We start from the raw sequence: 27,706 nt of genomic DNA on the forward strand, positions 1-27,706 counted from the left end.
ACAAAGTCATAGTGTTTATGTCCCGAATAAACACAAAGTATCCAAGTTATAGTGATCAATATTCAAGTCTGATGACCAGGCCTTATCAAGCAAGCACTGGCGAGCAAGCACGGCCAGCACTCACGGCCTGGGAGTCCAGCGCATGCGCAGGAATATGCGCGTGTAGCGACCTGCTCACAGTAGGATACTGTAAGCAGGCTACCTGTATTAATCTAATTTAGACTGTTTCTAAATTATGGAAAGGCAGTTAGTAACAATGCATGTGCAGTGTATTTTTAATTTTTATTTATTTATTTATTTATTTATTTATTTATTTATTTATTGGCTTTTTGGGTCACACCTGGCGATACTCAGGGGTTACTCCTGGCTCTGCACTCAGAAATCACTTCTGGTGGTGCTTGGTGAACCATATGGGATGTCAGGGATCAAACCCAGGTCGGCTGTGTGCAAGGCAAATGCCCTACCTGCTGTACTATTGCTCCGGCTCCTGTGCAGGGTATTTTAAGTTTTTAATTCATTTTATACCTTCAATCTTTACAAATTATAGGTCTTTACAAATTAGATCTTTAAATTTTTACAATCTTTACCAATTAAAACCAGTTGTATTATTATTTCAATAAAATAGAAACATACTTTTTACACATTTTCCTTATATCTCCACCATACTTTTATGTCTTTTAGTGCTTACTTGTAATAGAATCATAGCAGGCTTGTGTCAGTACAATACTATTTGATGTATACAATCAATATATTTGCCATATTTTTATTATAATATTAACAAAATTGGAATTAAATCATGAAAAAAGAATTAAACATTAATATTTATTTATAGCAAATCATCTGTGTCAATTGGTAAGTAAGGTGTTAATTAGAAACTATAAGCTAGGGCAAACTAAATTTAACCTATTGACTAAATTTTTAATTGCATGTTGATTATACATGTATTTTTTTTAACAGGGTCACTGTGGTTTACAAAGTTATTCATAACTGAGTTTCAGGCACACAACGTTCCGACACCAATCCCACCATTAGTGTCTGCCTCCCCGCCCCCCCACCAACCACTGTCTCCAGCTTCTCTCCCGCCCCCCAGCCAGCCTCCTTGACAGGCACTCGCTTTTTTCCCCTTTAGGCATATGCTTTACAGAACTGTTTGATATATTTTTAAATCATTATTTCTTGAATTTTTAAAAATTTCTCCTTGATAAATTTAGCTGGATATTTGACAATGTAATACCAAATAGATATGCTGAGCAAAGAAAACAAAACTACTTTATTAGTTTCATTGGTATTTTTTGTCTTTTGCCATCTTATGCAAAAATTGCTTTATAGGAACTAGAGGGCATCATGTCAAGCAAAATAACGCAGAGGGAGAACATGAAATTATCTCACTCACCTGTAGTATAAGGAGAGGAGGGAAGGAAAACAACGGAATTATTAGTGCCATGTGAGGACTAGCCCTCTGATTACGAACTGAGATCACCAACTAGGTGTGACGGTGAGATGGGGAAATGAAGAGTCGGCCTGGAAGTGACAGAAGGTCGCTGGTCTTGGGCACGCTGGCGGTGGTGAAGTATGGGGACAGTGTATATCAAAACCACAAATGTTAACACTACTATGACCTCAATAACTCAAATAATATTACTCCCACTGACCAACTTCGGAGAGCTAGTGATTTGTCACACCAGTTGGTCACATCGGTCACATTGATGGTCTTTTAAGGCCATCTATACCAGTGCAATTTTCCTAGTATCATATTTTCATATCTAAAATTTGATCAACTGTTTATGCGTAATGCTGATTGAGATACAATGGACATTAAATGTTGTGAATAAGCTTAAAACGTCTGCCAATGTTTCTATTATTGTTGTTTCTGAGGAGGCACAGCCCTGGCAGTGCTCAGGGCTTACTCCTGGCTCTGTGCTCAAGGATCACCCCGGGCCAGGCTCAGGGGATCATATGGGGTATCAGAGATTGAATGTGGGTCAGCCGCATGCCAGGCAAGCACCCTACCTGATCTACTGTCTCTCAGGCCCCCTTTCACTGATGTTTAGACAATAACTTCTATTCTACAGTGACCGCTGTAGGTTTGAGGTGCTTTGTTTTGTTTTGCTTGTTTGTATTAGTTTTACCAGGGTTAACTATTCTCTGGATATTTTTTTCCCTTTCCAGGCTTTTTACTCAACAAATTGACTTCATGCAGAGGAGCAAGGTGCTGGGGCCCGCTTCCCAGGCATTACTGGTGCCTGCTCGAGCAAATCGATGAGCAACGAGACGACAGTGATATGACAGTGATACAGTGATTGTGTTTATGATCAACATATTTTCATCACATAGATGATATAATACACATGAATTTGCATAATACTTTACAAATATATGAAGATACATATATATTCTATATGTGTACTATTTAGATGCTACACAAATGAGTAAAAGATAACTCGCTATAGATACCTGTTGATCTATAAGAAAATGTAAGTAAGATACTCCTGGTTTCTTTTGTGGGGGGAGGACCGGTTGGGGTTACATCTGGTTTTGCTCAGGACTTACTGCTGGCTCTGTGCTTAGGGATCACTCCTAGAGAGGACTGAGGGAACATATTTGGTGCTGGGGACAGAACCAGGGTCAACCACACAGAGGCAAACACCTTAACCTTGTACTATCTCTCCGGCCCCAGTCCAGTTGCTAAAATGTCTGTGCTACTTAATGATATATCACTTAATTATTGAGTAATATAATTCACTAGTATTTTTATTATGAAGCAAATATTACCAAAATGTTTGGTACTACCAAAAAATGGCATTATCAAAAATATTACCAAAAAATATAATCAAAACTAATATGTTTTATGGTATATATAATATACTGGCTGATTATATAGTGTAGGCATTATATTCATCTTTTGTGTATACTCAAATATGTGTTATGTTTTCCCTAGGTATTATTAGTCTTGGATATATTATTATGTACAAGAAAAGAACTATGAAGTATTCCGTGCATTTTTATGCACAATATTAATGGCAGACCCTGGCAAGCTCCCCTTGGCGTATTCAATATGACAAAAGCAGTAGCAACAAGTCTCAGAATGGAGACGTTACTGGTCCCGCTTGAGCAAATCAATGAGCAAATTGATGAACAACAGGACAACAGGGCTATTAACTGCATAAATGTAGCACTGTAGCACTGTCATCCCATTGCTCATCAATTTGCTCGAGTGGGCGCCAGTAACGTCTCCACTGTGAGACTTGTTGACTGTCTTTGGCATATCAAATATGCCATGGATAGCTTGCCAGGCTCTGCCGTGCAGGCAGGATACTCTCGGTAGCTTGCAAGGCTCTCCAAGAGGGATGGAGGAATCGAACCTGGGGCCGAGTGCAAGGCAAACGCCCCACCCGCTGTGCTATCGCTCCAGTCCAATTGCATAAATACATTTTAAAATTTTTCTTCATTGTCTTGGTGCCAGTAAACAAACCTAGGGCCTCACTCTACGACTAAGATATACCCTCAGTTCAGAATTAATTTTCTAATAAAACAAAAACTACATGAATATTCTTAAATATTTAAAAATCAGTGTGTGTGCATGTGTATCGGTTGTGTATGTGTGTGGGGAGGGCTATGAGCATCTTATTGCTGTGCACAGAATACTAAAATCTGAAGGAATTTCTTTTTTGTCCACTAGAGGGAAGTGTTGAACTTAAAATGTCTTTAAATGAAGTGGGTTTTTGACTTGACATTTAACATCATGGGAAACCAGTATTAAAAAAAATTAATTTGCTTTCTTCCCATAACTTTTAGAAACACAGCCCAAAAGAGGTTTCATTATTTCCATATAAATATATAATAGCTTCTCAGAATTCAAACTACGGTTCCAATTCTAAAGAATTATAGGATAACTATAAACTTATCAATACTAAAGTACTCCTTTTTCCAACTTTGGGAACTATATCATATATGTAGTTGCAACCTTAACAGCGTATCAGGCTATTTGTGAAAGAAACAGAACGGCTTGAGTGCTTGCTTTGCATGTTGCTGACCCGGGTGTGATCCCCTGCATCCTATATGCTCCACCGAGTCTGCAGCAGTAACCCCCAGACCAAAGCCAGGAATAAGTCATGAGCACCATTGGGTTTGGTCCAAAACAATGTCTTTCTACATTCTGCAGAGAAAATTCTTGGAAAGCACTGTCCAGAAGGCAAAGTTTGGGAAACTGGTTTTGTTCTCTGCTAGTTTTCATGCTTAGAGAAATCAGGTGACTTCTATTCTCTGCATATGTGCATTCCAGTTAGTTTTCGGAGAAGTAGGAAGTGAAAAGGGCTCCCAAACATTGGCCAATGATACCTGGCCATCTGGCAGGCTAGCTCAGTGCCTGCTGTGCCAGGGAAAGCCAGGATCACCTTGGAGGTGCCCAGGGTCACCAGAGCCACACCTGCTGGACTACATGAAGCCTTGGAGATTCAGTGTGCTCGGGAGGGGGGAGTGGAGAGTAGCAGAAAATGATCAAGAACTTGTGCTTCTTGCATCAGGAGGATGGATGGGTCCGTAGCAAAAAGTTCCTGCTTTGTAAGCTCTGGGTCTCAAGTTTGATCCGTTGTGGCACTCGCATGCCCAAGCACCGTCCCAGCAGCTCTGCTGTATAAAATCCCGGACAGTGAAGTGTGTGATCTTTCTCCCAGTGCAGCCAGCTGTGTGAGAGCACCACAACTTGGAAAATTGGTCAGCACCTTGTCAAGCGCTACATCAGATCCGAGAGTGTGAGTCCCACAGTCGGCATCTGTCTTATCCCCAAGTCATCACAACAAGAAGGGAAGGGGAAAAGAAAGCATCTGAACTTCATGAAAGAATTCTAAAGGAGGGTCAGAGCAACAGCAGGTCACTTGCCTTGCATGCAGCCAACCCAGGCTCGATGCCCAGAAACCAATATGGTCCCCCAAGTCTCACCAGGAGTGATCCCTGAGTGTTGTACCAGAAGTAAGCCCTGAGCACTGCCAGGTGTGGCCCCTTAAAAAAAAAAAAAAGCTCAAAATGACTATAGAATTGTAAATATCCTTTAATAACTATAACCCTACTCTGTTTCTAAATGATTCTAAAGACTAACAGCCCCAGTTTTGTTTCTTTATTCTTTTTTGGTGATGCATACCCGGTGATGCACAGGGGGTACTCTGCACTCAGGAATTACTCCTGGCGGTGCTCGGGGGACTGTATGGGATGCTGGGATTCGAACCCTGGTTGGCCTCATGCAAGACAAATGACCTACCCGCTGTGCTATCACTACAGCCCCTCCCACGTTTTAAATAAGATAAATGGGGGGGTGGAGCAAAAATAGCATGCTTTGACCTGAGAGCAGTGTCCAATGCTACTGGCTATGACTGGGAATCCAAATATGAAAACAAACAGACTGCAATATGTTGGGGTCTCAGGAGCTGGCCTGAGACTTTGACTAAATCCCCTGCCCCTGAAAGAAAGAGCCGGGGCTTGCTCCAGCACTCCACACGTGTAGGCACTCTGGTTGAGGATGAGGGATGTAACAGTTACCATCTGCCTGAGCTAACACCTGGCCCTGAGACTGGGAGATGCAAATCATTAACATCTGTATTGAGCCTAAGGAGGTAAAGTGATACATGTGGATTGCCCCTGAAATGTCTGTATTAAAACCCCTGTGTGTCTCCTGGGAATATATCCCAGAGAGGCAAAAAGGTATAGTAGAAATGACATTTGCATTTCTATGTTCATTGCAGCACTGTTTACAATAGCCACAATCTGGAAAAAAACAGAGTGACCAAAAACAGTTAAAGAAACTCTGGTACATCTACACAATGGAATACTATGCAGCTATTAGAAAAGATGAAGTCATGAAATTTGCATATAAGTGGATCAACATGGAAAGTATCATGTTGAGTGAAATGAGTCAGAAAGAAAGAGACAGACATAGAAAGATTGCACTTTCTATATGTGGAATATAATGTAGCAGAGAGGTACGAGCTAGCAATGATGCAACTTCTGGCAGAAATTTCTCTGGACTCAGCTACTAAAATACTAAAATACAGAAATCCAAAACCTCGCGGCCGCTATTGTGGCCACACGACCTCATATCTCTTCATTATCAGCAATGGAAAACAAATTATCAAATGCTTCCTTTCCAGCAGGTCTGACTTTGGGGGGGAAAACTCCAAACAATAATAGTGAGTTTTATGTTGAAATATTGAATGTAATCAAAGTAAAGAGAAAGTAAAGTGAAAGTTATCAGCTACACAGGCGGGGTGGGGGGCTGGGAGGTTGGGGGGTAGGGGGGAGGTCTACTGTGGTTCTTGGTGGTGGAATATGTGCACTGGTGAAGGGATGGGTGTTTGAGAATTGTGTAACTGAGACTTGAGCCTGAAAGCTTTGTAACTTTCCACATGGTGATTCAATAAAACAAACAAACAAAAAAAAAAACCTGTGTGAGCGCTAATAAACGGATTGCTGATTGACCACCAGCTTTCCCTCCCCTACGTGGTTCTTTCTCAGTGGCGGCAGGAGTCTGTGGGTGCGTGGAGGGTCAGAGCGGAGGCTTCTCCCCTTCCCACTCCCTCTCCTAATAGGGAGTAAGTCCGGCGACCAGGGGGATCGTACTCCAGCGTGCCGGGGTCGACTGGCCAGGACCCCAACATCAGGTGCCCAAACAGGCACAGCATGGATGTGGACAGCACAGACATCGCTGGAGCAAGGTATGACCGCTTGATCGCCCCAAATCCATGCAGTAAAATTGGCGACTGCATGAGAGATACCCGGCTGGTAATGCATGTAGGGGAATGAACGGGCGCTCAAGTTCTGCCCCCTGAGAGTAAGGTAGACTATCAGAAGAGTCCTCCTTGAGTCAGGACTGTTTCGATCAGTTCCCACTTTTCTTTTTCCTTCTCCCCACCCCCACCCCCCACCCCCACCTATGGGCTGCCTAGCATCTATCCTTTTTTGGGCATCTTGCTTCATTCTTGCTGTATGTTTTTTCGACCTCTGTGTTCTTTCCTCTGTCTCGGTGGTCTTTAGCAGAACCATCATCTATCCTGACCTTCTCAACCCCGCTAAATATCATGGGCAACTCCATTCAGAAGGTGCCTCACCCAGGCCTGAATGCTTTACATTATCTGCTAAAAAGCCAGGGGTCTAGAGTTTTCTGAGGATGAGGCATTTAAGATTTGGAGCGCTACCCTTGATGTGGCTCCTTGGGTTACTACTGAGGACCTCTTCTCATGGGACATCTGGGATCAGAGAGAAAAGCTTGCTGTAGAATAGGCCAAAAAGATAGGCAAGGGGCCCCCGCCAGGTTTGTATGCGGCAGTGGCAGCCTTAAAGGCATGCTTCCGGGAGGAGAGAGTGTCTCTCCTGGTACCAGGCAGGCAGCCGTTTCAGGGTCGCCCTAAATAGTTGAGATTTGGGGGGAAGACAGACCTGAATCCTCTCACCCCACTGCCCCTCCAGAAGAAACTTTTGCTCCCTTTTATGATCCGAAACCGGAGAAGGATTACCGGAGGCCCTTTTGGGCCTTTCCAGTCAATCTCAATGCAGGGGGGCCCGACCTACAGTTTGGTGAACCTGGGCACTTGAAAGAGTTAAAGGCAGTGGCTGCGGATGGCCCAACTCCCCGTGGCTGATACCATCCTCCAGGGGCTAGCCCATCTGCCCTGCACCACTGCAGACTGGAGCGCCCTTTGTCGAGTAGTGCTCCCCGGCACCCAGTTCATAAGATAGGGCACTTTCTTTAAGGAAGAATGCCACACGCAGGCAGACTGCAATGCTGCTGCCCAACCCCCCATCCCTATAACATAGGGCAGCTGTCAGGGACAGTAGATCAGTGGAGCACAGGCCTCCAGTAGGCTACCATCCCGGGCCCTTATCGAGATCAGGTGTGTGTCCTAGTGTTACCAGCCTGGCGGCGGCTTGGGGCAGGTCCCACTGAGGCTTCCCAAGGTGGAGGGAAGATCTCCCAACCTTTGACAGGGTCCAAAAGAGCATCAAGAGCAAGTTTCCCCCAGGGCAGCTGAGAGATCAGTTCATCAAACTGTTGGTATGGGACAGCGTGACTACGGAGCATAGGACCGCTTGCGCGGGCATGAAAACCGGCTCCATAGATAATTGGATATGTGCTACCCAAGATCTAGGGCCCCTACGCAGCAGACCCAGGTGCTAGCCGAAGCCTTACAGAATCAGAATGAGGGTCTTGCAGAAACTCTGGCAGGTGCACTGCAAGCTCAAACGGAGTCTATGACACAGGCATTCTCCCAGGCCTTTGTGTCACTAGTACCTACTCAGGGATCCCTCCAACCAGGGAGGCAATGTGGAGTGTTATGCCTGTGGGAGAAAAGGGCACTTCCGCAGGGAATGCCCCAGTAGAAAATCCTGACAATACCCAGGGGTGTGATGACACCCTTGAGGAGGATGTCCCTTCTGTTTAATTTCTAGATGGCAGTCTCCTTTTGGACCATGACACTCCTTATGGTCGACGTGGATACCACCTGGGAACTCAGCTGAGTGGGGAGCGACAGATTTGTGGTCCCATATCACAGAAAAAATATCCGGCTGGGACCTGGTTCCTGACAATCAAATTTGATCTATGTGACTTAATGGAGTATGACTGGGATAAGTCACTACGGACATCAAGGTCCAAGGCCTAAAGTGGGGACCCAAAGGCATTATATTTATGTGTGCCCAGGAATAAGAAACTATGGGAAATGTGGGGGTATATTAGACTACTTTTGTATGGGTTAGCTAAAAGCAAAAAGGAAAGGTCATTTTACTATTGCTATTTTGTAACACTTGGACCATGTATTGTAAACTGCCTTGTTCAGATAAGAACCCAATTTGGGGACATGGTGATGCTCAGCCATATAGTAAATAAACTTGCAGACCCTTGACCAGAAGATGCGGCATGGGTGCGTGTGGCCATGGGAGGGGTGCGAGAAAGTGTAACATTGTGGTCAGAGAGCCAGAGATGGGTAAGATGTCAGAAAAGGTAACCTAAGACAGGCCCGACCCCTAAAGCCCCAGCGTGAGGCTGCCAGGTGGCCCTCAGCAGCTGGCTCTTACATAAAACAAAAAGGGGGATGGGGATGGAGCGATAGCACAGCGGGTAGGGGGTTTGCCTTGCACGCGGCCTACCCGAGTTCGAGGCCTACTCAAGTTTGATTCCCAGCAAATCATATGGTCCCCCAAGCACCGCCAGGAGTAATTCCTGAGTATAAAGCCAGGAGTAACCCCTGAGCATCTCCGGGTTTGACCCAAAAAGCAAAAGAAAAAAAAAGGTGGGGAGATGTTGGTCTCAGTAGCAGGCCTGAGACATTAACTAAATCCCCTGCTCCTGAAAACAAGAGCCCGCCCTGTTTACAGGGACCCCGGGGCTTGCTCCAGCACTCCACACACTTAGGCACTCTGGTGGAGGATGAGGAATGTAACAGTTACCATCTGCCTGAGCTAATACACCTGGCCCTGAGAGCTGGAGAGATGCAAATCATTAATATCTGTATTGAGCCTAACAAGGTAAAAGTGATACACGTGGATTGCCCCTGAAATGTATGTATAAAAACCCCTGTGTGTAAGCTAGTAAACAAATTGCTGATTGACTCCCAGCTTTCCCCCTCCGCGTGGTTCTTTCTCCATGGAGGCTGCGGGAGTCCCACGTGCATGGAGGGTCAGGGCAAAGGCTTCTCTCCTTCCCACACCCTCCTATAGGGAGTAAGTCCCACGACCGGGGGATCGTACTCCAGACTACCCGGGTCAACTGGCCAGGACCCCAACAGCAACACTAAAATGCCGGGAGTACCTATGACCTTCTTTACATCATGCAATTCATGTAGTGGATGTCACTTATGTAGTGGCAGCTACCCGTACAGTCACAGAATCACTAATAAATATGGCCTTCAAGACTAAGATTAGGAATTAGTTTTGCCTTGAGTATGCTAGTCGAGTAAGGCAATAGGTAACTGTCATTAGGGCAATTGTTAGATAAATCAAGGAACTAAATTCTTATTTTTTAAATACCTGTACTATAAACTGTAACTCTCTTCTTTCTGCTTCCCATTGTTCTGCTTGTAATCTAAACTCTTCCAAGGCTGTCTCCCTGATATGAGACTCCATCTCATTCCTCTCCTGCTGATGATTTTCCAATGCATCCTTTATAAGAATAAAATCCTGCTTAACTATTACAAATAAAAGTTATTCTTTCTTCCTCCCCAGTTTAAATGTACAGAAGAATGTCCTTCTTACAGAAGCTAAAATTCATTAAAATTTACACTAAAAGCACTGATTGGTTTTTCATCATCAGAATGTAGATCTGAGGGGCTGGAGCAATAGCACAGCGAAGGGCGTTTGTCTTGCACTCAGCCTACCCGGGTCCAATTCCCAGCATCCCATAGGGTCCCCTGAGCACCGCCAGGAGTGATTCCTGAGTGCATGAGCCAGGAGTAACCCCTGTGCATCACCAGGTGTGACCCAAAAAGAAAAAAAAAAAGAATGCAGATCTGAGAGACTGGAGAGACCTCACAGGGGGTGAGGCACTTGCCTTACATGTGGCTGGCCCTGACTCTACCCCCAGCACCAAATATGGTCTCTCAAGTATCATCAGGTGTGACCCTGAGCCCAGAACCAAGAGTAAGACCTAAGCACCACAGGGTATGGTTCAAAAACAAAAATAAGTGTCACCGAATACTTTACACATGTCAATATAGAACGTGCTCTATATAGATAATAAATCTTATATGTCCATAAATGCTGTTCTATATTATATATTTTAACCAAAATCACTGGCCCACATTTCTAAAATTCAAAATTATACAGCTTAATGGACTGTAGGTTCTTAGAATATATCTAAGTGCCCTTTTTAGACTTTGATCAGACTTCCAAAACTGTTAGGAAAGAAACAGTATCCATATTATAAATTTTTTGATAACAAAAATGTTTCTGAAAATGAGAGAAGAGTCAGAAAGAGATAGAGAGGGGAGAGAGGGGGAAATAAGATTTTCTTGCTTTTCAGTAGCAGTTTTCCTTTCCAAGTAATGTAAATTACTTCAAATAATGTAAACCATTTAAATAAATATCACATACAGAAAACAATCCTTTATAAAAATGTTTTACCTGTAACAATTTTTCTAGTTTGATTTTTTCTCTCATAAGTAAATCATATTCCTGATTGCAATTCTGAATGATATTATCTCTTTCTTCCAAATCACACTCAAATCTCCTGCATTCTTCTTTCCATTTTTGCTGGGAAATCTGCAGTAGTTTCTCAGTCTCACTTACTTTTCCTTGAAGTTCTGAATTCTGAGCTGTAGGAAATATTTTTAAATGTTTTTTTAAAATAAGAGATCGAAGAATAATGAGTTCACAAAGTAGACATTGAAACTAATTCCATTTACAGAATAATCTTAGGACAAAACATTTAAGTTCACCATTCCAGAACTTAGTTCTACAATTTCTTGTTGTGATGGTTGCTTAGGTTTTTTTTGTTTGTTTTGGGGGCCATACTCGGTGATGTTCAGGAGTTACTCCTGGCTCTACACTCAGGGATCACCCCTGGTTCAGCAGACCATATGGGATGCTGGAGATCAAACCTAGGTTGGCTGCATGAGGACAAGCACCCTACCCCCTGTACTATCACTCCAGCCCCTGCAATTCGTCAGGCTCATCCTTGCCTCCAGGCAAGGAGAGATTCCTAGAGGCATCTCCAGGTCCATGCGTAAGCGCATCTCTAGCACCAGCAACTCTTCTGCTTTAGCTCCTATTCAAGAAAATTAATCATATGCTTTCTGAAAGACTATGACAAAAATCATGGAGATGGTAGAGAGTAGGGCCCACGTCTTGCATGCACCTAACACCAGTTCAGTGCCTGGCACCACTTGGTGCAGCTCTAGAGGGCACCCTGAGCACCAGTGGGTCTGGTCTTATTGGTCCTCAATGAGAACTATTAGGGTGTGATCACTAGCACAATGAAGCAAGGACAGCAGCACATTCTCGGACCCGGACACTTAGCCACAGATTCAGCTGGACAGAGTTGATTGTCGTGCCCTACCCACCGTGAGTCCCTCAGTAGCATTTTGGAGAACCAGAAAAGGGACAGGAGACTGACATCTAGGGTGACTTTACCTGGTGTGTGGAGGGAGGAGGGTTTGTTTTTTTGGGGTTTTTTTGTTTGTTTGTTTGGCCCTCACCTCTTGTTCAGGGCTACTCCCAGCTCTAGGTTCTGGGACTACTTTTCAGCAGTGCTCAAAGTACCATGTGGTGCCAGGGATCAAACCAGGATCTCCACATGCAAAGCTCATACACTAGCCCTCTGGGATATCACTCAGCACAGAGCTACTTCATTTTTGAAGACTTACTAGATTATGAGTTTTTACATTTGATCTTTGGCAACAAATCAATCATGACACACTGTACAGAAGAGACTGTTAAAAACTGAGATTGCTTTTTATCTCAGTTTTTAACAGTCTGGAGCAGAGCGGGTAGGGCATTTGCCTTGCATGCGGCCGACCCGAGTTCGATTCCCAGCATCTCATATGGTCCCCTGAGCACCACCAGGAGTAATTCCTGAGTGCAGAGCCAGAAGTAACCCCGTACATAGCTGGCTGTGACCAAAAAAAAAAAGAAAACCTGAGATTGTGCTAACCCTTAAAACTGTAACTGTTTACTCACCCAAAGTTGTGTTCAATTCCTCTCTAATGCTGGTAATAATCTGAAATCACCAAAGCTTCTCAACACACTGCCCGGAATGCTCTGAGGACGCATCCAGAATTGATGTGGGGTTAGGGGGACAGCTCAAAGACAGTAAGTATGAATGGTCCCTAGAAGCACTGGGGTGGCTCTGGAGGCCCCCAATGCTGCTGGGCCCCCAGAGCAACAGGTGGAACATCACCAAGGGTGATTTAGGGCCCCCAATGAACTACCTGGAGACCACCCCAACCCCTGAAAAAGAAACAAAAATTTCTATTCTAAAACTAAATTCTCTGATTAAATCTCTCTGACCTACTAACGCTCAACTTGAATAAAATGCTTCCTGGTTGCATTTTTTAAGAAAATAAGGAAATATCCACAAATATTCTAAATAAACACTAAATTTAAAATGGCAGTTCACCAGAAACTTTCACAAAGAAGAAATTCGAATGGTTGAGAGGCACATGAGAAAATGGTCAACATCACTAATCATCAGGGAGATGCAGATCAAAACAACCATGAGATATCATCTCACACCACAGAGACTGCCCACATCCCAAAAAACAAAAGCAACCGGTGTTGGCGTGGATGTGGGGAGAAAGGGACTCTTCTTCACTGCTGGTGGGAATGCCGACTGGTTCAGCCCTTTTGGAAAACAATATGGACGATTCTCAAAAAATTAGAAATTGAGCTTCCATTTGACCCAGCAATACCACTCCTGGGAATATATCCCGGAGTGGCAAAAAGGTATAGTAGAGATGACATCTGCATTTCTATGTTCATTGCAGCATTGTTTACAATAGCCACAATCTGGAAAAAAACAGAGTGACTGGCTAAAGAAACTCTGGTACATATACACAATGGAATACTATACAGCTGTCAGAAAACATGAAGTCATGAAATTTGCATATAAGTGGATCAACATGGAAAATATCATGCTGAGTGAAATGAGAAAGAAAGAGACAAACATAGAAAGACTGCACTCATATGTGGAATATAAAATAGCTGAGAAGTACAAGTTTGCAATGATGCAATTTCTGGCAGATATTTCTCTGGACTTAGTTACTAAAATACTAAAATACAGAAATCCAAAACCGTGCGGCCGAAAGTACAGCCACTGGACCTCATATCTCTTCATTCTCAGCAATGGAAAACAAATTATCAAATGCTTCCTTTTCAGCAGGTCCGACTTTAGGGGGGAGAAACTCCAAACAATAATAGTGAGTTTTGTGTTGAAATATTGAATGTAATCAAAGTAAAGTGAAAGTAAATTGAAATTTATCAGTTACACAGGCGGGGTGGGGGGCTGGGGATGTGGGGGGGCGGGGTGGAGCAGTACTGCGATTCTTGATGGTGGAATATGTGCACTGGTGAAGGGGTGGGTGTTCGAGCATTGTATAACTGAGACTTAAACCTGAAAACTTTGTAACTTTCTACATGGTGATTCAATAAAATTAAAAAATAATAAATAAATTAAAAAGTAAAAATAAAATGCCAGTTCACATGATATAATTTTTAATTAGTTCATTTTGTTCTTAACAGAAAATGTATTCTGTTTTCTATTTTAGCCCAGGGAGATGGGCTAAAATAGAAAGCTGAAATACTTTGCATGCAGAAGCCCCACCTTCACTCCCTGCATTGTAAGAGTGAATAGTGAACACCACTTGGGAAGAAGCTCTGGAGCCTCACCAAGTGTGGCTCCAAAAGAAAATCTCCCTGCACTCCAGTTACCCTCTCATATGAGTCATTGTTCCACAGTCTAGCATTCATTATTGTAAATAAAATATTTGGGGCACTTCCAGGAGTGACCCAAAAACAATTCTCTTGGAAAACTTGAGTATCTTATTTTTGTCCCTAGTTTTCTAAAATACCATAATAGTAAGCCTTCGGCGGGTTTATTTCTTTCCACATCGATGAGTATTCATGAACTTTTTCACTCTAGAAACACATAGACTTCAGTACTGAGATTTTTCCTTAAATAATTTCATTGATGATTTGTGCTTCCATTTTTATCCCTTTCTTTCAAATTCCCTATTATTCCAATTGTTCTTCCATTTCTTTTGCCTTTTCTCTCCCATTTTCCACCTCAATTTTGTTCATTCTAATTTGTAGAAAACTAATACTATCTTCACCTTCCAATGCTTCTAATGACATGTTTTACTACTGGTTTCATACTATATTAATTTCTAAGTGCTTTCTTTTTAGGGTACCTGTGTTTATCCCTCAGAGATGTCACATATTCTCAGCTCTAAGGATATTAACTCTACTTTTTAAATCAAATTTTCTCCTTAAAAAAATTCTGATTCTTCCAAATGAATTTTTCCCTCCATTTTAGTAGCTTCCCCCAAACACTTGGTAATAGTTGGTGGTCCCTCTCTATTAAGCGTGACTATAAAATGACATGCCTTTTCCACACTCAGCCACCTACCGCTTAGATTCTGAGCTTAAGAGTGCTGTTTCACAAATGTGAGCATCACTGGAAGAGGTTCTGGCTGACCATTTATGAGGAAAACTCCAACATCAGTACTATATGGTAAAGTGACTGGAGGCAGAGCTTTCCAAAGCCAGAGAGATAATACAGGGGCTAAGGCCTTGCATCCTGCTGAACACCAGTTCAAATCCCTGACACCACTTATGGTCCCCAAAACACCACCAGGGATCATTCCTGAGAAAAGATCCAGGAGTGACCCCTGAGCACAGCTAGGTGTGACCCCCAAGTCCCACAAAAATATAATAAGAAGACTTCTATGTTCCCAGCAAAAGAATAAAAATCTGGGTGCTAACTTTTGAGGAAGAAAATAGAAAAAAGAAACAGGAACAGTTTCTCAATATTAAGTATGCCGTCATCCTGTTTCTTCCAAACTATTTGACCTCTCACTTATACTAAGAAGTCTGAGCAAACCCAACATAATTTGCCCTTGGGAAGGAGCAAACAGCTCTTTTTTGTGGGGGAGGAGAGAGAGATTTCTTGGCTCTTTGAGTCACTCTCTGGGATGCTCTGGAGAGACTCCTGGCTCTGCACTCAGAAAGCACTCCCAGTGGTGCTCAGGGGGCCATGTGGGATACCTGGGATCAAACCTGGGTCGGCCTCATGCAAGGAAAGTGCCCTAACTGCCCTAATAGTTTTACTTTTTTGCAGATAAAATATACACATAGTGAAACACACAGACCTTAAGTGTATCATTCATAAAGCTTTGACAAAAGTATAAATAGTCTCAAATAATACAGCCTTCTATCAAGAAATAGGCCATTACCTTCAACCTATAAAGCTTATTTATAACTTTTACCAGTGAGTTCTAACTGCCAACCCATCCCTTGGTATGTCACAGGATTTCACCTATATAGATCAAATAGCATATCCTTTTTTGTATAAAATTTCACTAGGTACACTGCTTCCAAGGCCCGTGCTTTGCAGGCATTGGGAATGAGTTTGTTTATACTGCTGAACAGAATTTCATTGTATAAATATAATACAAACTGCTTCTTTACTCTCCAATGGATGAACATTTGGTTTTCATTTTTCCCAGATCTGGGCTGTCATGAATGGAGTTACTATGAAATTCATGTTCTTGTCTTTTATGGGAAATGTTTCTTGAGGAAATACCAAAGAATAAAACTTAATGGATCAGAGAATAAATACACTTTTACTTTAAAAAAAGTTGTCATGAGCCAGGGAGATGGCTCAATGGGCAGGAGCTCATGTTTTGCAGACAGAGCTCTGAGTTCAACCCCGACCAGTGTGACCACCCAACCATTGCTAGCTATGTACCCCCCCCAAAAAAAAATAAGCTGTCACATTTTTCCAAATTATATTTATTCCATTTACTCTCTAACAAAATATGAGCATTCCAGTTGTTCTATTTCTACATCAACATTCGATGTCAATATCAAATATCAAAACCCCTTTTCAATAAGTTATCTGAGGAATATGTGACAGTGGTTTTATTTTCCATTTCCACAGTGACAAGGAAGGTTAAGCATCCTTCATGCAATTAAGGCCCTTTCTACTATCTTCCTCTGCAAACCTTTTTTGAAATCATTCGATTTGGGGCAAATAACGTGCCATATTCCCTAAAATTCAATTTCATCAGAATAAAATGATAGTTGTAAACTTGTATATCTAGAACTTTTCAATTCTCATTTATGCAGGAGGTACATTTATTACATATCAAAGATAATCAAATTTAGATCTGCACTGTAGCACTGTCGTCCCATTGTTCATCAATTTGCTCGAGTGGGCACCGGTAATGTCTCCATTGTGAGAGTTGTTACTATTTTTGGCATATCGAATATGCCATGGGTAGCTTGCCAGGCTCTGCTGTGTGAGCGGGATACTCTCGGTAGCTTGCCACGTTCTCCAAGAGGGACAGAGGAATTGAACCTGCAGCAACCGTGTGCAAGGCAAACACCTTACCCACTGTGCTAGTAGCTAAGACTAGAGGTGACAGATAATCTTTACAATAATTATAAGTCAAGACTTGCTGGGGCTGGAGAGATAGCACAGCGGGTAGGGCATTTGCCTTGCACACGGCCGACCTGGGTTCAAATCCCAGTATCCCATATGGTCCCCTGAGCACAGCCAGGGGTAATTCCTGAGTGCAGAGCCAGGAGTAACCCCTGTGCGTTGCCAGGTGTGACCCAAAAAGCAAAAAATAAAAAAAAAGACTTGCTTAGCTCCATGCAATTAACAAAGCAGTTCCATTTTCTCATTTCATCCATAAAATAACCCAGATTCAAATATTAGTAATTAGTAATAAGACCAGGATCTAAATTTAGATCTTCAAAATTTGTGTTCAGTGTCTTTCTAGGTAAAACCTGTGTATAAGAATACCATTGCAGGGGCTGGAGCGATAGCACAGCGGGTAGGGCATTTGCCTTGCACGCGGCCAACCCGGGTTAGAATCCCAGCATCCCATATGGTCCCCTGAGCACCACCAGGAGTAATTCCTAAGTGCAGAGCCAGGAGTAACCCCTGTGCATCGCCAGGTGTGACCCAAAAAGCAAAAAAATAAAAAATTAAAAAATAAAAATAAAAAAAAAGAATACCATGCAGAGGGGCTGGAGCGATAGCACAGCGGGTAGGGCGTTTGCCTTGCACTCGGCGAACCCGGGTTTGATTCCCAGCATCCCATATGGTCCCCTGAGCACTGCCAGGGGTAATTCCTGAGTGCAGAGCCAGGATTAACCCCTGTGCATTGCCAGGTGTGACCCAAAAAGCAAAAAAAAAGAAAAAAAGAACACCATTGCAGAGGCTGGAGCGATAGTACAGCAGGTAGGACGTTTGCCTTGCACGCAGCTGACCTGGGTTTGATTCCCAGCATCCCATGTGGTCCCCCAAGCACTGCCAGGACTAATTTGATATGGTCACCTGAGCACTGCCAGGAGTAATTCCTGAATGCAAAGCCAGGAGTAACCCTTGTGCATTGCCACATTTGACCCAAAAAGCAAAAAAAAAAAAAAAATTGCAACATTATTTTTAATAACCAAAGTTGCACACCATCAAAATCTTTACCAACAGTAAACAGATTAAAAGTGTGGTGTAGTCATCACTATCACTGTCACTGTCATCCCATTGCTCATCGATTTGCTCCAGCAGGCACCAGTAACGTCTACATTGTGAGACTTGTTACCGTTTTTTGGCATATGGAGTGTAGTTATAGAAAATAACATAATTAATATGACATCGTATAATCAATATGAACTGTACTGTTCATATTACCTTACAAAAATAAGAATTCACAAATGCAATAGGAAATTTATTGTCCTTATATAGCTTTAAAAAAATGCAAACTCAATATGTAAGAAGTCAAATATCAAAATAATAGTTACAAATTGATTCCAAATAAGATACAAAATAACTGTCAAGCTAATTCCTGCTACTAAAATCATTGGAGGGGTGGGGGCTGGAGCAATAGCACAGAAGGTAGGGCATTTGCCTTACACATGCCCGACCCAGGTTCGATTCCCAGCATGCCATCTGGACCCCTGAGCACCGCCAGGGTAATTCCTGAGTGCAGAGCCAGGAGTAACTCCTGTGCATATCCAGGTGTGACCCAAAAAGCAAATAAAATAAAATAAAATCATTATGGGAACTGGGGCTAGAGCGATAGTACAGTGATAGGGCGTTCGCCTTTCACACAGCTGACCCGTGTTCAATTCCTCTGCTCCTCTTGGAGAGCCCGTAAAGCTACCAAGAGTATCCCGCTCGTACGGCAGAGCCTGTTAAACTACCTGTGGCTTATTCGATATTCCAAAAACAGTAACAACAAGTCTCACAATGAGAGATGTTACTGGTGCCCACTCGAACAAATCGATGAGTAAGGGGATGACAATGATGGGGAACTGAAATGATAATATATTGGGTTAAGGTGTTTTTCTTGCAAGCAGCCTGCCTGGTTTTGATCCCAGGCACCACCAGGACTAATTCTCAAGGGCAGAGCCAGGAGTAACCCCTGAGTATCACCAGGTGTAGCCCCAAAACAAACCAAAACAAAATCATTATAATATTTATCCCTGTGTAAGTCTTTTAGTAACATTCTATCACATGATCATGGTGTTGATCATGACTATGAGCTTATTTTCTTTATATTTCTTTTCTTTATATTTCTTTTCTCTATATTTCTTTATAAAAATTTTAAAGGCACATTTCTTTATATATAATAAAAAGATACTAAAAGATGCATATAGGTGCTATATAAAAAATATTTTTGGAATCTGGAAAGAGAATATAGGGGCGAAGATGATTGCCTTGCATATGACCAAGCCAAGTTATGACCAAGCCAAGTTAGAAACCCTCGTAGCTTGGTCTCCCAAAACATTGCCAGGATCAACTCCCCAGCACAGAGCCAGGAATAACCCCCAGCACTTCTGGGTGTGGCCAAATTCCTCCCCACCAAAAAGTGCTAGCTTTGGGGAACTAAACCCAGCTTCTGGAACTGGAGAGATAGTACAGAGGGCAGGGCGCTAGCCTAGCACACAACCAACCCAAGTTCCCTCCCTGGCATCCCATATGGTCCCCTGAGTCCATCAGGAGTGATTTCTGAGTGCAGAGCCAGGAGTAAGCCCTGAACATCACCAGGTGTGGCACCAAAACAAAAAGCCCACTTTCTTCTTACTTCCCAGACACTCTCAAGTGTTTCCTACAGCTCGTCAATGAACAAAATCACCTGCAGTGCTTCTTAAACATGCAGATTCTCAAGCCAGAGACTGATTCAGATTATATGTGATAGGAGGCCCAGAATGTGTTTTTTGTTTTTCACAACATGATTCTACTGATTATTATGGAACATTCTTAAACATGATTGAAAACATTTTTGAACCCTCTTCTCATTCAGAAAATTATGAAAAAATTCATGTAAAATAGAAAAATGTTCACAAAATTATTTCCCAGAGGCTTTACACACACTCAATAAAGTCTGTCCATTCAAGCGATAACTGAACCTCATAACGATATGAAATATACACACAACAGTGAAAATGATACACAGTGAGGTCATAACCTAGCCACAAGCAGCAGAAAGAGTCTTACCACACAGTTTTTCCTGGATCCTGTGTGCCTCAGCTAATCTCTCCTCTGCAGCCCGTCTTCCAAAACCAGCTTCCTTCCTGGCGACCGCCAGGTCATACTCCAGACTCTGCCGCAATGCCTCTCCTCTTTCAACCTCAGAGCGCAACTTCGCAATCTGGCTCTCATAACTGGCCAACTGAAAGCAGAGTGCTGGTATTATGAACCAGTATTAAACATTATCTCCAAGATTACAAGATTACTCCCTCAAACATTAAAGCTTCTTAGGGAAACTTAGTTTGACAATATTCATAAAACTGTACTTTACAAGTTTATCTTCCCAAAAGAGTAGAGGGAAGCATTCACTTTACTCACCAAATATTATCAATTTTCTTATTTAGAGAATTCACACAGAGAAATACTTTAATTTAAACTCAGAAATAAAAATAAATCACAAATTTTAATACAAAAGTAATATGTAAGAAATTTGTTAAAGGCTAGTGTGATAGTATCATGGGAAGAACACTTGTCTTGCATGCGAATAACCCAGTTTGATGATCCCAGCACTCCAGAGGGTCCCCTGAGCCCACCAAGAGTGATCCCAAACACCAGAGCAAGGAGTAAGCCCTGAGCACCAAGTGTGGCTTAAGAAACAAAAACAACAACAACCAAAACAACTTAAAAACAAAGAAGAATTTTTTAATTATACAATGCACAGTAAGCCCTTGAAAACAATTCTTTCTCTTCTTCTGTCCCTTTATGAAATCAAGACGCAAACTTCATCAAAATATAGTTCAGTAAATATAGCATGCTATTTTTCTTAATTATGGATTACTGATAGAGCATAATGTAATAAAAAAAAAAAAACAGTTTTCAGGGGTATAATAAACTAAGTTCTAATTGAACTACTATCCTTCCCTGAAGTAGTATGGCAGAAGATAGGCCAGAAACTGGAAGAGATGATTTATGAGGTGCTTATCCATTCTGAAATTTGATGATCTAATCGACAATTCGACACTGGAAAAGAACTATTCCTCAGAGCATGCAACAACAGAGGCGCTGGTGGCATCGATGTCCTTGTCAACACGAACTTGACCATGAGCACTGATTCATTCAAATGCCTAACAACCTAAATTGGATGATAACGCTTGAACAGATGTGGCTCACTGTTTGCAGTTTCTATCTTCGTCATCTACGCACCAACATCCAACTACGATGAAGAATAAATTTAGAAGTTCTACATGGAGCTGGAGAAGTTCTATAAAGAAGACCACACTTTCTACAAGATCACTGTCGGTGATTCTAATGCCAAAATAGGACCAAGAAGGTCACCTGAAGAACTCCACATTGGGACCCATGGCCTAGGATGGAATGAACAGGGTGAGAGACTATCTGAGTTCATCATGTCAACCAAGACCATCCATGGTAACGCACAGTTCCAGAAGGCCAAATCTAAACATTGGACATGGGAGTCTCCTGGTAGACAGTTCCACAACAAAACTGACCACATCATTTTCAATCAAAGGTTTTGCCTAACCAATGTCGCTATTGTCCCAAAATTCCAAACGGGATCAGACTACCGTCTCCTTAGTGCAAAATTCTACTTCACAGAGTGGGGAGAAAGATCTGCAAAGTTAAAGTTTAAGAAGAGAACTCCCGGAATGACCACCAACTGGGAGCTCTTTGGCACTATTGTGGCAACATGGGAAGATGCCGTCATTGACAACATCGACGAGGAATACTGGTTCAGCACCTCCATGACTGTGTGAGGAATGCAAAGAGTGGGAAAGCCACAAACAAATGCCTGTCTTCGGAAACTCTTGAGCTCATTCATCAACGTGGTTTGGCATGAGCCTCAGGCAATTACAAACTAATGTCTGATCTCACAAAGCTTGTGCAGAGAAGCGATAAAAGAAGACCTCAAAGAGAGAAGAGCAGCAGTGTTGGCCGATGCGGCAGAAGCCAGGAAAAGTATTTGCAACACTCGCCTGTCCTTCACCAACTACAAGACCAAGATGACTGCCCCCTGACATCCTGATGGATCTATTACATCTTCCAGAAAGGCAATGGAGAGGATAATTCACAACTTCTACTCGGATCTCTTCGACAGCCATGTCCACCTGCCCACATACCAAATTCTGCAGGATGGATATGTTGTTCCCAATGTCCTCCCTTCAGAAATCTGACACACCATTTCGTCAGTAAAGACGTGTACAGCATCAGGTCCAGACAAGGGCAGACCCGAACACCTAAAGAATCTGCTGTCAGTACTCGTCAATACACTGGCTTGGCTCTTCACACCCTACCTGTCCAAATGCAAGGTTCCGTCCCAATGGAAAACCAGCAGGACTGTTCTGTTATACAAGAAAGGAGACATCCATGACAATGCCAACTATCGCCCAATCTGCCTGTTGTCCGTTGTCTACAAGTTGTTCATCCAAGTCATCCTTAACAGAATATGCAGAACACTAGACGAAGGACAACCATGTGAGCAAGCTAGGTTCCAAAAAAGGATTCAGCACAATCAACCATATCCACACAGTAACCAAGCTGAATGAGATTTCGTCAGAGTTCAAGATGTCGCTCTGTCTGACGTTCATTGATTTAAAGAATGCCTTTGATTCTGTTGAGACTGAAGTGGTCAGCAAAGCCCTAGCCAAACAGGGTTTTCAAACTCAGTACATCAAGATCCTCCGAGAGCTGTATTACGGATTCACCACCAGGATCTCACCATTCTACAAGGAAGTGATCATTGATGTAAAGAGAGGGGTTCAGCAGGGTGATACCATTTCACCAAAATTCTTCAGTGCCACTCTCGAGAACATCATGCAATGACTGGAATGGGAAGGAATGGGAGTGAAGATAGACAATCAGCAACTATACCACCTCTGCCTCACTGATGACATCATTCTAATAATACCAGACATTAGCCAAGCGGCATAAATGCTGGCCAACTTGGACTTCGAGTGTGGAAAGGTCGAACTAGCTGAATCTCACCAAAACAATCACTGTCACTGTCATTGCGTTGCTCATCGATTTGTTCAAGCGGGCACCAGTAACATCTCTCATTGAGAAACTTATTGTTACTGTTTTTGGCATATCCAATATGCACGGGTAGCTTGCCAGACTCTGCCGTGTGGGCTCGATACTCTCGGTAGCTTGCCGGGCTCTCCGAGAGGGGCGGAGGAATCGAACACGGGTCTGCCATATGAAAGGCGAACACTCAACCGCTGTGCTATCACTCCAGCCCCACCAAAACAATGTTCATGAAAAAGGAACTAATCCCTGACATTCTATTTGTTCTCAACGAATGCAGTAGCTATGTGTACGTGGGTCGAAAACTCAACATGAGGAACGACTTGATGCCAGAACTGCACAGGAGGAAGAGAGCAGCATGGAACGCCTTCAAGAGCGTCGAAGAAGTGGTTAAGAGGACAAAGAACCTCCAGCTCCAGGCTCATCTTTTGCACTCCACCGTTCTTTCTGCACTAACATATGCCACAGAGACCTGGGCCCTACGAAAACAGGATGTGAACGCTATTCGGGTATCTCAAAAAGGAATCAAAAGTGCTACGCTTGGAGTATCACATTTCACTCAAGTGACAGAAGAAATCTGGAGTCCCGAACTCCATCGAAGATCAAGAATTAGGGACACTGTCTCGTTTGCCAAGGCGTCAAAAATCAGATGGGCCGAACATGTAATGCGATTTAGTGACGACTGCAGCACTAGAGCTGTTACCGACTGGATTCCACAGGATGTCAAAAGACCGTGTGGCCACCAACCTACGAGATGGTCAGACTTCTTCGTCAAAACCCTGAATGAATGGTTTGAGGCTCTTCGTGTTCCTGGAGTGAGCAGATACCATTGGGCTACACTAGCACGCAACAGGGACGAATGGAGACATTACTGGTGCCTGCTCGAGCAAATTGAAGATCAATGTGATGACAAGTGATACAAGTGATATGATCGACAATTCATCAAATGATATAAAACACTATATGTCTGGTCTAGAGCGATAGCAGAACGGGTAGGGTGTTTTCCTTCCACTCGGCTGACCAGGTTCAATTCCCAGCATCCCATATGGTTTCCTGAGCACCACCAGAAGTAATTCCTGAGTGCATTAACCAGGAGTAACTCCTGTGCATTTCCAGGTGTGAACCCCCGCCTCCCCAATAAAAAACATTATATGTCAAGTGAGCATGTAAAGTGAGCACAAAAAATAAAAAGAAACATGATAAAGCACCTGATCTAAGAAATTTAAATGCCATAAAAATGACATATGAACTACATTATATAAGAGGTAGAAATGTGGCCCACAGGACAATTGCTAGCACTTGGAACACCTGTCCTGCTAGCCTATGGTCACAAGTTCAAATCCCCAGAGTGCGATATGCCTCGAGCATAATCGAGGCAGCTGTGCTGTTCTGTGGTCCCTGGAGTCACCAGCAATTTTTGGTCTCACTGCAGCCAGGTTTGTCAAATCATCACAGAAAGGACTGCAAACCCCCAGCATGCATCACAACTAAAGATGTACAAATGCCAGGAAGTGTGATGTCTGGCCAGCACCATGACAGGCAGTACAGTGAGTGCTGGCAGCACCACAGCCGTGACCCGTGTGTCTCCACTGTGAACACGAGCCCCACCATCACATGCAAGAACGAACAACTGTAAAAGGAGCACAGATCTCAGAAAGCATAGCAGCTGAGTGTGAGGCTGTGACCCCAGGGAACATCAGACCCAGAAATGTGCAAGCAGTTTTAAAACATTATTTGATCTAAACAAACAGAAAAACTAAGTCTCATAAACTTGAGACTCAAGGCTCCAGAACATGTACCTTGACCTTCCCATTACTTCCCTGACTTCTTGACTAAAACCAACTTGAGGCAGCACTTGTGAAAAACTAAAAATAAAAAGAAAGGCGCGGGCGAGGCAAAGAGCGCCTCACCGCACTGAGCCAGGCACAGGGCGTAGGGCAGCAGCTTCCCCCACCCCAGGGAGGTTGATGGCGATGACAGGCAGGTGAAGGAAGGAACGGACCCATGATGGTTGGTCTCACTCGCAGTTTATTCCAATCTCATCTCCATTCTCCTCTGATTCTCCTCCTGCTTCTTTCTCCCACATCCTACTTCATTCTCTCTCTCGATCTGTGGATCTCACCCCCAACCCACTCTTACAGCCTAGTTAAATCTCCACAGCATGAAGGGGTTGGGGCGTACACCTAGGTGTGGTCAGCAATAGATTAAGGTTCTTTTCCCTCAGGGGATGCTTCTCCTAGGACTTAATTCTCTTTCAGCAGGAGGATCCACCCAAGGGTGGAGTCCCATGAATGTGTTTCTCTTCTCCTCAGCCAGCAAACATATAAGAATTCATAATATTAATCATTTTGTATGGACACAATAAGAGATGCATTAAAGCTTATAGAATTGCTCTCCTGGGGCCATCTCAATCTCAGACTACAGTGCTCAGGCCAGATCAGTCTTTCCTATCCCTAGCAGGGTCCTAGTCTCATCATTACCTTTGGATCATGACAGCATTTGTCTATGATCAAGCTCTTAACTTATAGTTAAGAATTAGGCACTTTGGCCAGGCCCATCTCGATGCCAGGGTAGCACATAACTCATCGCTTGCCCTGGATCCTTCCTGTCCCTCGTCGGGACCCTGCTTTTGGGTTGCTAGGAACTGAGGGCAACTGAGGCTTAAGTGGAGAAAGCAGATGCCTGGGAGGGAATAATATTCGAGGCCAATTAAGTCCCAAGTTACAAAAACATAATATTGTCTTCTTGTGTCTATACAAAAAAGACATAGCTTTAAAGTAAATTATTCAAAAGGCATAAAGAGGAGAGAAAGGCAATGTTATAATATTCAGTGTCCTAGGAAGTTCTGACCTTACAAATTAGCAGAGTCAGATTAGGGGAAGAGCAGATAAACTGGTAGGAATGGTTACAGATAAACAAAGGAATGGGAGTGACTCGGGAGCACTTTGATGGGTGTGACTGATAAACCTAAGCTCCTAGTTGCAAGGAGAGCAGGACAAACCAATGATATCCAACAGCACTGATTCAAGAACACACTGTAGATCTCCCCCCAAATTTAGAAGCTTTGAGTGAACAATGTCCCATACACAGGGAATAAAGAATGGAAGTGAAAGTGGCCTTTCCTTTCTCTCTGTGTCTCTGCCTCTCTCTGTCTCTGTCCTCTGTCTCTCTGTCTGTCTCTCTGTCTCTCTCTCTCTGTCTCTCTCTGTCTCTCTCTCTCTCTCTCTCTCTCTCTCTCTCTCTCTCTCTCTCTGTCTCTCTCTCTCTCTCCCCCCTAACTTAGCCTCTAAAACCTATATCCCCTATTAATCTATTTTTTCACTGAGTTTCCACCACGACCAACCCCAAACCTTGCAACTGTGAGCCTTAGGCTTCGGGGTTTTGTTTTGTTTTTTTTAATCGAACCACTGTGAGATACAGTTACAAAACTTTCATGCTTGAGTTTCAGTCATACAATGATCAAACACCCATCCCTCCACCAGTGCACATCGTCCACCACCAAGGTCCCCAGTATCCCCCCATCCCCACCATCCCAGTCTTCCCTCCGCCTCTGTGGCAGACAATCTCCCCCATACTCTCTTTTGTATTGCTTATTATGAATAACATAAGATGCCATGAGGCGGCAAGAGTGGCCACATGCTCCTGGAATTTTAAAACTGTACATAATTAGGGTCTGGAGAAATCTTGGCTATGAGCCCCTTGGTTCCAAGATTCTTTTGTGTGTCTCTGGATCATGGCCGTTAAGGAGATTAAATAGCAGCCAAAGGCAGTTCGTGGGCATGACCTCCAGGGTCCCATAGGGATGAGGAGATGAGAGGGATAGATCCATCCCCTATCCCTTGAGGCCTGGAATTTGCCATCACTGAACCCCCATACCTGCACTTCTCACTGGGTTCTAATCTAAAAGTTGGTGGCCACCAGGATTCTTAGGGGGCAAGTGGGGCCTCAAGGCTTTTAAAAACATATTTTAATTCCCAAGTGATGAATACTTCTACCAAGGGATAGAAAAATGGATTTATTATGATCATAATACAATTACTACAACATAGATGAATCCTGAAAATACTATGCCAAGTAAAATAAGCAAAGAACTAATATTGTATGAGTGGCAGCACTTAAATGAGTTATTTGCCTAGAATATGAAAATTCAAAGAAACAAAATATAGATTAGAGGTTCCCAGGGGCTTTGGGAAGGATAGAATGAGATGCTAATGTTTAAGTAGCACACTGTTCGAAATAAAAAAATATTTTTGAAAATATAATGGTGATGACTATAATCATATTTACAGTAAATATAATTAATTCTACTAACTTGCATACTATAAAATAGTAAATGGCAAATGTGTTCATTATTTATATAGTATACAGCAAATAGTATACAGTAAACAGTACATGGCAAATGTTACCTTATTTATCATTTACCACTCACACACCCACAAAAGAACATTTTTTCAAAGATGATTAAACTTGAAGAGGAGTCTACCTGTAGGC

General features: G+C 42.9%; 1 protein-coding gene across 1 annotated transcript in view; it reads right to left on the bottom strand.

Moving 5' to 3' along the window:
- The window catches only part of CCDC171 (coiled-coil domain containing 171), a 318,539-nt gene that overhangs the window by 273,889 nt on the left and 16,944 nt on the right, over window positions 1–27,706 (bottom strand). Inside the window, exons 3-4 of the mRNA XM_055123989.1 lie at window positions 20,204–20,378; window positions 11,104–11,294 (exon numbers count right to left, since the gene is read on the bottom strand). Of these exons, the coding sequence (XP_054979964.1) occupies window positions 11,104–11,294; window positions 20,204–20,378 (366 nt within the window). The remainder of the gene's footprint in view (window positions 1–11,103; window positions 11,295–20,203; window positions 20,379–27,706) is intronic.

Source organism: Sorex araneus, chromosome 1, assembly GCF_027595985.1.
Source record: "Sorex araneus isolate mSorAra2 chromosome 1, mSorAra2.pri, whole genome shotgun sequence".
Classification (NCBI taxonomy): domain Eukaryota; kingdom Metazoa; phylum Chordata; class Mammalia; order Eulipotyphla; family Soricidae; genus Sorex; species Sorex araneus.